Source organism: Gadus morhua, chromosome 12, assembly GCF_902167405.1.
Source record: "Gadus morhua chromosome 12, gadMor3.0, whole genome shotgun sequence".
Classification (NCBI taxonomy): domain Eukaryota; kingdom Metazoa; phylum Chordata; class Actinopteri; order Gadiformes; family Gadidae; genus Gadus; species Gadus morhua.
In genome coordinates this window covers 23091206-23107414 of record NC_044059.1, presented here as the reverse complement: position 1 = coordinate 23107414, position 16209 = coordinate 23091206, and the positions used below count along the sequence as shown (strand labels likewise).

At 42.9% G+C, this 16209-nt stretch overlaps 1 protein-coding gene across 15 annotated transcripts in view; it reads right to left on the bottom strand.

Annotated features, from left to right (window-relative positions):
• The window catches only part of sgip1a (SH3GL interacting endocytic adaptor 1a), a 54712-nt gene extending 38503 nt beyond the window's left edge, over positions 1-16209 (bottom strand). For 13 of the 15 annotated variants that reach the window (XM_030372044.1, XM_030372049.1, XM_030372048.1 and 10 more), the window contains exons 1-3: positions 16086-16209; positions 9092-9251; positions 6379-6423 (exon numbers count right to left, since the gene is read on the bottom strand). In XM_030372044.1, coding sequence (XP_030227904.1) covers positions 6379-6423; positions 9092-9134 — 88 coding nt within the window. In that variant the 5' untranslated portion in view covers positions 9135-9251; positions 16086-16209. Of the gene's footprint in view, positions 1-6378; positions 6424-6571; positions 8109-9091; positions 9252-16085 lie in introns of those variants that run through there. The other 2 variants (XM_030372052.1, XM_030372055.1) reach the window with 2 other exon arrangements.

Genomic DNA, 16209 nt, shown 5'->3' with positions numbered 1-16209 from the left:
CAACTATAATGTCAACAGAAGGGCTAATGTAAAGAAAAATGCAAACACTCTTTATTTGTTCCTGAATGACAGAGTTTACTGTCCAACTGTGTCCCTAAGTAAACTAGGGACACTTGCCCCATAGCTTAAAAAACCCGATTCCTCCGCATGTGCAAAGCGTCTTTTTTTTGCTTTTTAATTACTTTCTTTCCCCATCCCTTCAAATCCTTCCAACCCTAAATCGTATCAACCCTAACGACTATCGCTCTGTCAATTCACCCATCTACCGGACTGTCGAACTATGCTTCCTTCAGAAGTGCTCTCCCCAGCGCGAAGGGACGGGGTGGATGGTGTTGGTGCTGCCGAGGGTAATCTCTTCCTGTAGCCGTGTATCTGCGTCACTGCTCTGTTGCATTCTCGGCCGATTGGAATTGACATCTGTTTGCCCAGGCCTGGCCCGCTGCCATGCTGCGTGCACACACACACACACACACCATCAACCTAGAGCGTGGGACAAATCCACAATCATCCAAGACAAAAACAAAGGGCACACCATTTCCTATAATTACAATCATGTCAATTCTACACATAACGGGCTCAACGCACTTCCACTGACTCTTCAAGCCTAGTGGCGGCGGTGGTGGTGGTGGCGGCGGCGGTTCAGTGCAAACATAGAGAGGGCAAACGTGTGTGACTGTGCAAGCGAGGACTGTGTGGCAGAATGCTGAGGCAACATAGAGATGTGTGGTGGAGCGGAGAGCCGGCGGGCAGTAATGGCTCCTGAAAGCTGCCATTTCAACCTGGAGCTAGGCTATGACAGGTGAGGCAAGGAGGAGGAATGTGTGAAAGCTTGAGAGAGTAAATAATACAATTAATAAATCATAATTGAAGTGCTTAAAAGGTTGGGAGAATAAAGCAAAATATATGTAAAGAACATAGCTGCCGATCAGGATAGCTTGGCGTTATTAAATATAAACGAGCACAGGGAAACCAAACAATCCTTCACCCTTCTCTTCCGTGAAGCTCTTGCTCATCAAGTCAGCCCAAAAGAAGACGGAAATGACGATGATGTTGCTTGAGCAAGGAGGAACTCAATACTCAACACAGGCGCTCCAGCCACTGTCCTTCCCATTCTATTCTTTATTCATTTTCCATTTCCCTCTGGGGCTTTCAACACTGTCAGGTGTTCTTTCCGTCCATCTCTCATAGTCCACACCGCCCTCTTCCTCTAGCCCATCCTCCTATCTCTGGCTTTACTCATCGTGTTTGTTTGGCTGGTCCATTAGGCTACACCCAACTCTCTATCCCTATTGGCCATCTCCCTTGGCCATCTCCCTTGGCGCTCTCTCTCTCTCTCTCTCTCTCTCTCTCTCTCTCTCTCTCTCTCTCTCTCTCTCTCTCTCTCTCTCTCTCTCTCTCTCTCTCTCTCTCTCTCTCTCTCTCTCTCTCTCTCTCTCTCTCTCTCTCTCTCTCTCTCTCTCTCTCTCTCTCTCTCTCTGCATTAATGTGTCATTCAACCAAAAGGTCAGATCACGTAATTCAGAACATAACATCTTACAATGCACATCCAAAGTAGATAGATATGAAGAGCCACATCAAGATATGAAGAGCCACATCAAACTATCTTTTGTGCCGATAATTATTTCATAAAGCTTGCACGACTAGCAAAGGGCAATCTTCTTCCCCTGGAATACTGATTTTTGCATTTATATTGCCCTGGAACAACACACAAACATATCCGTTTATCTGACTCTGATGGATATCTCACCAACATCCATCACATAAACTTGTGCGATGTACATATTGAACCATCAATCATAGATGGGCATGGCAAATGTGTGAACCAACGTGACACGTGTGTGTGCGTGCGTCAACGCATGAAGATGAAATGTCGGACATGCAAGGGTGCTGTGGCGTCTAGTGTGAATAATACTATGAAGCATAAAGGGTTGTTATGGGATGTGCATTTGGAAGTATTTCCACTTCCTGCTGCTTTCTGGATTGTCTGTACCCCCCCCCCCCCCCCCCCCCCCCCGAGTCATCCATCAAAAAAGCATTGAGGCTCTGACAACCACAGAAATATCCATACTATGAACTCTGGCAAAGTCTTCCAAAGAGCATAAGAGCATTTACTTTAAACACGCACACACACAGGTTCCTAAACTGCCGTACTCATAGCAGAAGACACCTGCTGTGATGTGTCTTCTTAGAAGACTTCTTTGCCAATTTTCAAATGGCTTTATATCATTACAAGTGTATGCAAATCAACAGAATATTATTTCCTACATGTTGCCTGTCCCCAGATATCCTCGATACTTCACCAGCAAAAGCCAGCAGGATAATGTGTTTTGCATCATCCAGCGGATAAAACTAGCGGGGAGATCTGGGAGCAGGCAATATGGAGAAAGAAACATTGTAAATGAGCATATACTACCCATATTGTAATGTAACAAAGTGGGTTCCGGCAGTCCTTTGCAGTAGTCGTCACATGTAAATGGTTTCTCCTCCGTCCTCCATCTCTGCCAGACCTATAGTCTCTAGATCTTTAGGGTCCATATCCCTGGCCACTTACGACACTTTATTGAATATAAATAGCCACCTGGGTACCATGATAGTATTAAAGACCTGTGTGCCAGTCTTTGGAGTCCGATTACCAATGCGTTTGGCAACATCCGTTGTATGTGTGCACATGTATCTAGGATCATGACGGGGGTTGCTGGATCATATGAAAACACTCACTTGATAAAGGCCAGGCCAGAGAAAACAGAATACTGAAAGGTAGCGGTTGAGTTTCTCAGATACAAGTCACTGCATCCCACATACTTTTTGGGGAGAATAGTATGATTTTTGGGGAGAATAGTAGCAGAAAGATATCAATGTCTTATTTTAGCTACGGTTTGAATTCATTTTCTGGATTCCTCAGATTCCGTTACTTAATAGGATTTCCCTGGTGCAAACGTTTTAGAAAACAACTATCATTTAGAATATCTTTATCATGATATTCATAATCCTCATTTCTGGGTGCTTTCCAAATAATCCTTCTAGAATTGTAATGAATAAAATATGCTTTATTACAAAAATATCAGACCGAGCAAAAAAACACAACAAAAAAGAGAAACATTTCTTTGCAAAGAATAGAAGTAAATACATATTGTTGGCTATCATGATCAATCCCTAATCCCAGGGAATAGAGAGAATAGCGTTTAGTTTGCAGCCAAGATGTAGGTGAAGGGCCTATATATAGGCCTGAATGTCCTCCCTGACCTGTGTTTGGTGGCACGTCAGGAAAACAGTGTCCCCATAGCTCATCCTGTCTGGCTCCAGGCAGCAGGCCTACCTGTATGACTGGGGCTGCTGCTGCTGCTCACAGACACGAGTGTAAGTAGGCCACTCACAACCAGTAATGCAAGCTATTGGTGCTTCCATGCATTACGATAAGGTCGACGTCTCTCAAATGGGGCTAATTTGCAGGATTGCAACGAGGGATACCAGGAAAATGTCTACCAAATCTGTATCCTTATGTCCTTATGTTTAACGTCAGTAAACCTTTCCAATGAATGACAAGTGAAGCACAAGTCCTCGTAAGTATACATGCCTCCCATTTAAATATCATCTATGCACATTTTCATTGTCCTCCCTCAACAAAATGTTTCTTGCTCGAAAGAGGTTACTTGGCTGACAAATTTATCAAGGGGGTACAGCAGTCAAAACAGTATGGGAAACACTGGATTAGGTAAAGAATTTTGTCCATTTAAATATGGACCAACAAGAGTATCATTCGTATTGGCCTGCTTGTAATACCTTCATGTAATTCTTAGGTCTAAAGTCCTATGGCCACTGGCATCTGTTAATCTGCCAGCATGATTACCTGGGAGCAAGCTGAGAAAACCACCAGCGTGAATGAAACCACGGGCCCACCGCGACCAGAGCTAAGCACACAGGGGGCCTGTAATTCCCTCCCAAAAGGAAGGGCACAGGAAATAGTGTGCATACTGTGGCATTACCAGCCTCGGTACTTAAATCCCTCAAATATGCAGGGACAATATAAAAGAACATCAAGATACCTTTAGCATAATTTATTGTAGGAACATCCTCTTAAATGCTCACCAACAAATAACATCAAGATAGCTTTATCCTAATTTATTGGAAGAACAGCCTCTAAAATACTCATCAACAAATAGCACCATTATTTTGTCTTCCCCCTGAAATCTAGAAAACAGCCGCCAAGGGTATAGTAGGGACAATATGCTAGCCCTGCTAATGGCTAGCATGCTTAATATAGGAGTACTAACATGGATTAGTGTCCAATTTTAACACCTGACTGTAATCCCGCCTGCATGGAGTGCATGCTAAGCCTGCACGAGCTATCCTAATGCAGGAGTGGCCGCGGTGCTATTTACAGATTGTTGATTTTCTTCCTCCTGGTACTGTTACCTAACACCTGGCCCATGACACACATCGGGTGCCGCATCACATGCTACTGTGAGAGCAGCAAAGAGGAGGAGGCGGCCAACATGAAGAAGATCTTGCTCATCACTCCCTCAATGAACACAGCCTTTTGTTATACTGTGTGTGTGTGTGTGTGTGTGTGTGTGTGTGTGTGTGTGTGTGTGTGTGTGTGTGTGTGTGTGTGTGTGTGTGTGTGTGTGTGTGTGTGTGTGTGTAAATATATAAAAGGTTTCTCCCCATTGGAAAAATCCCTTGCTAAGCCTGCAAATAGTGTGTCAATATACATACACAAACCAGATCGTTGTGACAGGGGATTGCTGCACTGTACTCTGAATACGATACTTTATGTTTATGTTGTTTGATTATTGTTAATAGTTTGTGCATGAGCATTACTCAATGAAAAGAAGGGTGCCATATCACCTTTCCTTGCCTATATCTTCACCCGCTACAGTGGGACAGAGCTAAATAAATAAGGAATCCATCTGCCAGTTTATCATTATCCACATTACCAATAATTGTGTTTAAAATTGAAAAGCAATAATGTTGCGATATAGATCCGGGATGCAAAAATAATGGTTGGGATATTGGATTTTGTTAATACTGGATGGTCATCTCTAATCTCTAATAGAAAGTTCGAATATAGATAATCTCATTAATGGCTACACATAGGGGGCAAGAGGAAAGTTCCCCCTGGACTAAAGTAAACAAGACAGGCCGCTGAGCATGAACGACACAATGCATACATAAGTGCAAAGATTAGTGGAAATAACAGCAAACAAACCATGAGATGGCCTTGAAGAAAACCTCACTCTTAATCAGGACATGATAGCACAAACACTCTTTAACACTCGATAATTATGTGACATTTTGAAAAGCAGGTAGTTAAAAGGGAACAATTTTATGAAATTGAAAAAACTGTATTTGGGGATTACACAAAACGAATGGAGAACAAGAACAGTAGATCCCCCCTTTAACAAAAAGGTTCAGAAGCGTCGCTAGCCTAAAAATAATAGTATGGTTAACGCATGTAGAAGGCTGGAATTGGACTACTGTGCACATTGCTATGAAATATAGCATAATTTACAATGTTAGGGTTGATAACAAATGAAAGAGTGTATACTGAACTATAACTGAATCGAACGGATGGATAAATCAATGAATTCATTAATTAATTTATTAAAAACAGAGCTTGCTGGAGGCCAGCTGCATAGATAGAGAGTCATCCTTAAATCCCTGGTGTAGCCGTGATGATGTCATGAAATTAAAGGGACATGATACTAAAACGGCCGTTTCATTCCCTCCAGATGTCTAACACCAATGCCATTAGCTCGGGAAAAGGTGTGTGAAAAAACATCGATCCTTAGACATGGTTCCCATACAGCTTCTGCCAAACGACCTCGTAGCCTGAGTAGATGCAAGACGGGTAATGCACCGTGTGTGCATCAAGCATGTGGCAGTGTGTCACGGTTGGTAAGGGTGCACACACACACATAAACACACAATACAACACAAAGAGAATTTCTACAAGTAAGTACAGCCTGCAAGCTGGGCACATAAGCCCCCGCTGCACAATAAATCCTAATCCTTTACGTTGACGGGAAGACCATAATACACACTACCAGACCAACACTGACGTGCGTATGTGCTTGCATTAGCCCAGCTATTGTGCTGCCATGGCAAGAGACACACAGTGGTGCCCTTCCCTTTAGAATGACATACAAGTCCCCAGTATGCATGGTCTCAAAATAGCACCACAGTTTATGCCATTTGGAGGTACAACACACACACACACACACACACACACACACACACACACACACACACACACACACACACACACACACACTCTCTCTACCGGCAGTGGAAGCACCTTGGGACAATGGCATTGAGGAGTATGTTGAATCAAGACAAAAAGGACATTTAAGAGCAAAAAAGGTAGAGCTTTCTTACCTTCCATCATGGTTGCAGATTTGCATTCCTCTATTTCCAATGATCCTGGAATGAAATTAAGATGTTCAGGTTGGGAGGGGGGGGGGGGGGGGGGGGGGGGGGGGGGTCCGGGTGGTGGAAGGGAGCACAGCAGAGGAGTGCCCCTGGTTACTAGGATGAACGGCACTGGATAAACACAGCAATAGAACCTCACCAGCAGCTAGCCGTGTGTGTGTGGTAGACGAATGCGTGTGCGCGCGTGGCTAACGCCCTGGCTAACAGAGAGCCTCCTACACCCCCAGACGTTGGCTGTCAGATGGCCGGCAAAGAGAGACACACACACAGAGGGAGAAGGAGAGAGAGAGAGAGAGAGAGACAGAGGGAGAGAGAGAGAGAGAGAGAGAGAGAGAGAGAGAGAGGTGGGGGTGGGTGCAGGCTGGGCTAGCTGCTGATCAGAGCTTAAGCCATGGATGCTGCTACTGCTCGTCCAACCTCCAGCCCCAGGATGCTGAGAAATGTGTGTGTGTGTGTGTGTGTCTGCGCGTTTGTGAGGGGATGAAAAAGGGGAGGGGCAGAGAGGGAGAGGGGAGGGGGAGGTGTATGTGTATATACGCGTGTGTGGAGGGGAGCGGGAATGTGGGTAGGGTTTGCTGAGGTCACAGCTGGCCTCAGCCAATGCCTGGAGTTGAGTGGAGTCACATGACGTGCAGCCTTAATCTCCTGACACTATGGCCCAGGAGAACGGTTGACTGGTAATCTCTCTCTCTCCCTCTTGCTCTAACATGCGCAGAAATTGCACACTTTGAAATTGTCACCAGAAACGAAATTCACATTCGTAGATACACGCAGTTACTAATGGCATAGCAGTCGTTTACTTGCATGTGTATATTAATACACGTGCACATGCTTCTCAGTGCATGCGTGTGCTTGTGTGCGTGTCTGTGTGTGTGTAGCAGGCTTGACATTTCTAATGTGCAGGTGAGAAGGAATGGCTAGACAGAGATACAGTTGAATAAACACAGCAGAACATTTCTAGAACTCTAGAATTTGACCAACTAGAGCTGGACAAATTATATCTTTATACCATATTTTTAGCTTGGGTATAGCTTGGGGTTTTGTCATAGCAATATCCATTTATTACATTCACCACAGCGAGGGAATCCCCATCAGTAGCAATGTGGATGACAACCAAGCAAAACGTTTACTGATCAGTAATAAAAACCAAAGCCCAGTTCGTGTGTGTGTAGTCTCACAGGGAAATGTTGACATTACATGTGCAACATATAGGTCTAAAATGGTTTTATATTGCTGTATTGTCATTGTAACTGCAACCGCCCCCCCCTCTCCTCCCACCTCTCAGTAGCCCCTGCTGATCAGCGTGACGTCATGGCAACGCATGACTACGCTGTTCAAGAAGGAGCTAGCATTGAGGGAGGGTGTGTGAGCGACATTGGTACAATTTTGAAAATGAATAATTTTCTATAGTGTTATGATTAACATCTACATTTCTTGTGGTATAAGAACAACATTCACCTTAAAAACTAAAGTGTAAAGATGCTAAATAATGTAACAGCTATAGACCCGACCACTCAGGTTCTTGGTGCAGGCGGTCTATGGGCATGAGTCACGCATCTGACACGAGCCAGCTGGATTGCCATGCTCACCTCTCCGTCCAAGTCTCTCCCTCCCTCTTTCTCTCGGGCTGTCTACCCAAGTCTCCCTCCCTCTCTCTCACTCTCTCGGGCTGTCTACCCAAGTCTCTCTACCTCTCACTCTCTCGGGCTGTCTATCCAAGTCTCTCTCTCTCTCTCTCTCTCTCTCTCTCTCTCTCTCTCTCTCTCTCTCTCTCTCTCTCTCTCTCTCTCTCTCTCTCTCTCTCTCTCTCTCTCTCTCTCTCTCTCTCTCTCTCTCTCTCTCTCTCTCTCTCTCTCTCTCTCTCTCTCTCTCTCTCTCTCTCTCTCTCTCTCTCCAAGTCTCGGTGTATCTCCAAATCTCTATCTCTCAAGCCACTGGGTCTGTACATCTTTCTGTTTATTTTTTGACATCCCTTTAGCCCCATTTATTGGCCAATTTCCCCCCCCCCCCGACTCCATGTGTCTTAATCTGTCACCACCCCTCCTCCTCTCTTAATGGCCGGCAGATGCTCCATAGTCTGATTAACCACGTGCGCACGCACGCAAGCACGCACTTACACATACACAGAATCACACACAAACGCACTTCTCCAAGTCCATCTGCCCAATATCTCTTTATTTACTCACGCTTGGGTCAGTCAAGCCACACCCCCTCCCTCTCCTGTACTGTATGTGCTTATATAATTATGTTCACAGTGGCTCAGTGTTTGGCTTCTACGCTACTGCCTTCTAGTGGTAGGAAAAGCCTACTACGTCACCTGAGGATTATAGTGCTTTGGCACATAATATTTCATGTTGTCTTCGACGCCACATCCCTAAATTCCCATCTGGGATTAACAAATGTAATCTAAATGTTGACATAAAAAGGTGAAAGAAGTATCTACTCGGTAACGTAGAAGTTAATAAGGCTTCAGATCATCAATCACAAGCGTCACATCATTCCATAGTTCATATGCTTTGGCCTAAAAGCAAAGTATGCTTATTACCTTACCTCACGCAGGATAGAATAACCATTTTGTTGAGCCCCTGCACCTGAGATGAACAACCAACTAGCAATCAATATAAAGTCATGGTGAACCCATGGAGGACAGTGGTCCTACCTGCGATGATGCGAAACCAGCCAGTGCACAGCTCCTCAGCCATTTACTGCTCACCCCATGGACCCACCATTCACCCCAGCACCAAGCGAGAGGAGCAGGCGGAGGTGGTGGTGGAGGAGGAGGAGGAATCGTCTGAGAAAATGGAGACAGAGGGCCTGTCCTGGGAAAAAGAAGAAAAGGAGAAGAGTGACGAAGTGGGAGTAAGAGATAGGGTTGGAAATGACCGGTGCTGTATAGAGGACATGCAGGCAAGTTATCCGCACACAGAGCCAGTGGAGAATCTAAATGTGGCACAGTGAGAGGAGAACAGAGCAGTCAAGGTGATGATGTCCCAATTTTCAATTCAGTGCAACACATGCGCAGACACACATATACACTGCTGACATTTAAAGTAGGTCCCAGTGGAGGTTTATTAGAAACAATGCATACTTAGGACTAGAAATGCATTCTTTGTAAAAAAAAGTATGATTAGTTGGTTTGTAGATAATATTTTTGTTTATCATGATATAGTTGCCATACTGAACATAAATTATCAAAAAACACACTTAAGGCAGACTTCTTGAAGAGCTACACAAATGTTTTTCTTTTTTGTCTTTTTAATCAAGAGGAATTATGTAGTTTAGTCGCCATCTGCTGGTTTCTTTAGATTATGCACATTTGCCCCCTCCATCGTGCCCAACCATATTCATGTTATTCCCAAAACTGTTACCCCCTCTGCATTCATTTATCTGGGCTGTGCCTATATATTCGCGAATTTCGCGTAAAAAAAAGGGATTTAAAAAATGATAATTGAACCACTTCACCACACAAAGAGGCACGCACGCACAGGCACACACACCTTGCCAATGCTGTAATTTCTCAAAAGTGCCCCCCAAGGGCCTGTCACTCATGTAGAGTGGCACCAAAAGTAAAACTAGGCCTTCACATTACATGTTCCATTACGTCTCTGGCTCAGTCAATGCTCTATCCAATACCTGACCTATTTTTTTATCCTACTCTTTTAAACTCTTCACCTGTGGGGGGCAGTCTTGCCCTTAATCTATTCGAAGTTTAACATGATGACGTCTTGATCATTCCCACAAACTCACAAAGGCTTGATTTCCATTTAAAAAAGCTTTATGGCACATCTTTATTCTTTGTACCAGATGGAATTATGTTTCCTTACCCTAAGAGGGTTTTGTAAATAATTATATACACATTTTTTTTATACATTGGTAGTCAAGGCAGGGCCCTATTGTTGTTAAGGCGGCCGCCTTAACTATACAATGCTGGGGAAACACTGGTATATAACCAATCCAACACAGGCTTGCATAAGTTTGTCCACGTAGCCTATTTATTCACTCCTGCATTGCTCAATTCTTAGATTTCCCCATCAACTGACTTGTCCGATAAGCAGACAGGCAGGCAGCCAAGCCAGGGCCGTCGTCCCCCTCCCCACCTGCCCTGATGAGATGATCGGGAAGCAACACACACACACACACACACACACACACACACACACACACACACACACACACACACACACACACACACACACACACACACACACACACACACACACACACACACACACACACACACAGCAATTAGGCCATCAGGCCGGAGTCAAACCAAAACATTTGATTTAGTGGGGAAAGACACGGGGGCCGATAAGGCAAGAGACTGTGGCAGCCAACACCCAGCGAGTGCCTACGTGCCCGGCACAACATACCCCCAACCCTCCACATTGTCGGGCTGACAGAGGACCGTCATCAGCCGAGCTAATAGCCAAGGCAATGTGACGCTGTCCTCATATAAACAGAGAGGGGAACTCAAAAGGCAAGGGCCATATGGGCTGTAATGTTTTCGGTGTAATTAGCGCACCCTTTTCCAAGTGTGAGTAATTGTTTAGTGTACTCTTAGGATGGTTTGTCTAAAGAGATCGTCCGTAATTTTTCAGACTTTGTTGTGGCAAACAAAAACATGATGGCAGTTAGTCAGCTTAACTAAAAGTTTCAGTGATTTCTGAAAGTTGTGTTAAATGAACGAGGGAAAATTGCAAACGGTTCACGATTGGATTGATATATTATGAATTTAGAGTATTTTCATGGGGGAGCTTTATGCTTGCTTGTCATCATAAAGGTAAATATGGAAGTGAGTTTTTGTGGGGAATTGTGATGGTCGGTCAAACTCGAGGGAAGACTAGTTTCCTTATCCAGGAATGTTGCGGAGAATGGATAATTATGGAAGCTAATAATTTAGCCCATAATTTAGCTAGGATTGGTTGATTTTGTTGGATTTGAGGCAATCGCTAAATGCTCCAATCTGGGCCACAATAGCTCTTAAGGCAAATGGTTGGCTGACCATGCTGGTAATGTAGACGGCTGAATGGTTGTTACACTGTATTCAATCAAATTTAATGAATAGCAAATCCGCTTTTTATTATTATTTTTTGTACACAGGCAGATTTCAAGCTAAGCCTTACTATCACAGGCTAATAATATCAGCATCACCCTTGTCGTTGTTTTTCACCACAGTTTGTGTACTATAAATAAATAAAAAAACTGTTTGACAGTAACCTTGTCGTCCCCATTATCAGTAACCCTCGTGACTCATTGCAGCTTCGAGCCCCCCCCTGTGCCGGCCCCCATCCTACCAAACCCCCTGGCCCGACCCCAGCCTAGGGACAGAGGGTGGATGGAAAGAGATGAGCTCACTATCACTAAACCGGCGCTGCTACGGTCTGTGGTCTCCCTGATGAGCGCGCTGATACCGCGCGGGTCCAGTGTGTGTCTCCAACGGCAATTACCAATTTCTACATGGGGGCCCCCCTGCCCAAAAAAATACACAGCACAGCTCCACTTTACAATCGGTTCCCATCTATAAACACTGGAGCCCTGGCTGGCAGTCTGGGGCTAAAGACAAGCTTCAGGCTCGGCTTCAAAGAACACTTTTTCCTAGAAGTACTGAATAGCTCAGAGACAAAGAGAATATAAAGGTTCTTAGAATATGTTCGTTTCCAGTTATTAGTGTGAGGAGAGGCAGATAAAGCACAATACGTCTTGATTGTTACACAAGACTAAATTAATTTTAATTGTGCTGCAAAGGATGTGTCTTTCAGTTTGCGGGAAAAACAAAAATGTATTAATCCCATGCTGATGATCGTTTGGGTTATTCAAACAAATAAATGCGTTTTATTCCCCTAATTCCCAACTGGCTTGCTGGCTCCAGTTTAGCTGGACACCCACCAGAGTGATGCTATTGTAGGTTATGAGTGTGGCGAATGAGCTGCCAACGGTGGGCTAGGCCCCTCGAGTGACGCATTACATCCTGGCCAATAAAACATGATCAGATCAAAATAGACGTGTGAACCATTTAATTGTAGTCTTCTGGGTTTTTTGCAGAACTGGACTTGTGTGTTGGATTTTGTATAGAGCTTATATTGAAACTAGGACTCTATGATCAGAGACTATGTGCAGATTGCCCCTTTTCTAGTGGTTGATAGGTAATCCAGGAAGTTTGATTTAAATTACTTAATTCGCCATTCACTGCACCGCAATTTAACCGCTGAATTTTTAGTTATTGGTTCACCTTACATGTGGCGCAAATAAGTGTAGGGCCCTATGAAATCCGTTTTATTTTTTTCCAAATTCCGTTTTATTTTTTTCCAAATTCCGTTTTTTCCGTTTTAATTTTCATTAATTCCGTTTTTACACTTAAAATCATCAGAACGAGTGTCAAATAAGTGCGAACGAATACAATTTAATCAGATAGAAGACTACATTTATTAAAACATCACAACATTGCACTGTTTTTAGTGCTTCAATTAAAAACATGACATAAATATTAAAGTGCTTATAAACTCTTTTTTTATAAACTCAAATTGTTGTTTGAAGGGGCGTGCCCTGGCTAAGGCGTTCATAGTTTTTCATATGGATTTTGGACTTCAAGTGGTCATCGCACGTATCTTTGCGTTTCCAATCGATAGTATGTTGACATATTCTACAAAACACCTGAGTGATAAAAGTGTTTTGGATATTGTTCGGCTCTGAATTTGGGGTTAGAACCGAATTACGGGCGCTCAAACTTCTTCTTCGGCTTCTTGTTAGGAGCGGGACCTATTGTTTGCGTGGTGGACCGGGGATTTTTTTTTAACATTGTTCTGCGAGTGTCTGCTAAACATTCAGTGACGTTAATGTCACCTGTGTTGTTTCCCTTTTCCCTCAAAACTGAATTTCACCAAAATAATGGCGAATTCCGCTGCATTCCGCAGTCTGATGTGCCTTGTCCCTGTTGCATGTTATATGTGCTGAAGAACAGGAACCTGCTGGAAATCAGTTATTTTACTAAGACAGGCCCGTTTTAAATTGTAACTTTGTTACTTTTGATACTTTCCTGCTTAATAAAAAAAAAAAAAAAAAAATTATCAGTTGATTCCGTTTTTATGGTCCAATTCCGTGGTTCCGTCCGCGTTTTCGTTATCGCGGATTTCATAGGGCCCTATAAGTGTAATAGGCAACACTTATACAAGCATAATCAGGTTCCATCTCAAGTTATTCAGCTAATATAGTAGTAAATGTCTAAATAAACCCTTTAAAGTCACCATGAGACTACCCCTAGAACATCCTGCTCTTCGGTCCTACAACATGCAGGGCTGGTAAGATCTTTCCAGTGGGGCATTTGTTTGTATCTTGGCCATTAAATACCAATGCTGAGTTGCACAGAAAGATGCCCCACAGAGTTCTTAACGGTATTTCCTGAATGTAGATAGAACACACAGACTATGGCCCAAGTGAAAACTAGATTTGGGCGGATTGCAAAGAAAGACAGCACACATGCATGCATAACTGTCAAACGACAGTTATGCATGTAAGACATAATCACACAATCCTGAGCAGTTCTAACTCATTGCTGCCTTGTATCACACCAACTTTAGTCTCTCTCTCTCTCTCTCTCTCTCTCTCTCTCTCTCTCTCTGCAAGTCTATACAGGTCTGAGTCATACAACTATCCCCACAAACCTTTCCAAAGCAAACCATATAGGGAAAATAACAGGGGATGTGATTAGGTTTGACATGCTATGAAATGCTCCGTCATAAGAATGCTTGAAAGAATCTGTAATCGTGAAATAACGAATGTAATACTTGTTAACAGCAGGTTGTCTGTTCTCCTTGGATGAACATGATATCAGCCTTTTAATCAAAACCTGATTGTATGATTCCACATCCAGGCAGTTCCCTGAGGCAAGAAGGATTTATTGAAACAATCAAGGCTTTTTTAAACGCAACATCTTGACAAAGGAAACAGATTGATTCCAGGAACTTTCCAAGGCTCACTAGCCTGGCCGAGCAAGACCGGAACTGTAACTCGTTGCTCGACATGATCCCACTACACAAGCTTTTCTCAGGGAAAAAAAACACCACTCCTGTGTGCACATCTTCTCACGTAATTCTGACCTTTTTGTTAACTGAAAAATCTGCAAATAGCCACTCGAAGGATTTGCATCCATGTTATCCATTAAGTGTTTTGTATAGCTACATAACTAAGTTAACCAACAACTATTAAGATATTATGTACTTTAAGTGGAACTCTCAAAGACTTCCATGTAAATAAATGTCTGTCTAGTCACTATCTATTGCCAATGGAGGTTACACAATGGTGATTATGTCTGTCCCATTGATTAAAGCCCTTGCATTTGAAGTAATATTTGCTTTGACAGAGGCCAATGTTTTATGTCCTCAGTGATGAGGCACATGGACACCTTCAAAACCACCTCTCTGGGTAAGATAAGCCATGTCTACTATACAGGGGCCGACCCACGTGTCTGACAATACTGCACCAGCACTGGTTAACCAATAGCATATGCTACAACATTGATCCATCTCTAATGAAAACACCAAACTTCATTGATTACCATATTTCCATTCAGCACCGATGCCAGGACTCTTGCGTAATGCACCCAGGCAATAATTAATCAAATGTCAGATATCCTGTCAACCGTTGGCACAGAGTGGGATTCAAAACAAACAAAAACAAAAACTCTATTGCAACAGTACTGAAAAATATATTGACTTTAGTAGAACCACAACAAAATACAGACAAAATACAAAAGTAGTAACGACGTAAAAGTAGTGTGATCTCCAGTCAACTGATCTTAGAAAAATGTCAATACAAACACGCACTTTAAAACACCCCATGTATATGTATATTGATATGTACAGGGATGAATTACATAGACTACACTTCCGAACCACATTCCATTTTATACTGAGATTTAATTTGGGTCTGGCTATGTTTTCTTGAGCAGGGCTCTTGCAAATATTAATGAATGCAATAGCTATAATTTAACTAATGTTGAGTAATTCAGTTGGGAAAACTTAATTTGTCTATAACTGCTAGAGGCAATTAAACAACATTTATGTAGAAACATGTAGGCTATATAAACTGACTCTATTATACGTAATAGTATATTAAGACAATTGACGAAAACAATTCAAGTTATAACACTGCAATCATGTGGCCTCTATTCTCGACAAGCTGCAACTTGATCTTAATTAAGCAGAAAGTTATGTACAGTATGTCCCAAGAGCATTACGTGAATATTCACTGTATAAATACAATTAAATATTTGGCACTTCAATATTTAGACTTTACCGAAGATCTAAATTAAATTTAAATTGTAATCATCATTAATAGCCCATGATCATAAGCACGTGCCAAAAAACCAAACATGTGCACGTTTGCTCTTAATGTTGACATGCACGTGTGAATGCTAGAATAAACGACTTAATGACGTCAGTGATTATTCATAGAGCTGAATGAGAAACCCTATATGACTATCGTTCATCCCAAGTAACTCAGCAAGGAAGTCGTTCCTCTCAACAACCTGACCACTTGACACCCCCTCCAGGTTGCGTAACGTTAACAAGGAAGTCTAGCGTGTACCTCCAAAAATGTTTGCAAAAATGACAAAAGTTTAAAATAAATGGTGACAATTGAGTAGCGTACTACTGTACCTTATCCGTGTGTGTTTGTTTCCTTCTCTACGGCGATGGGACCGTATTTACACATTTGTTAGACGATAAACAGTTGGTATTCATCGCTACTTGTTTTGGTGTTATGCATGCAAGCCACGCTCGC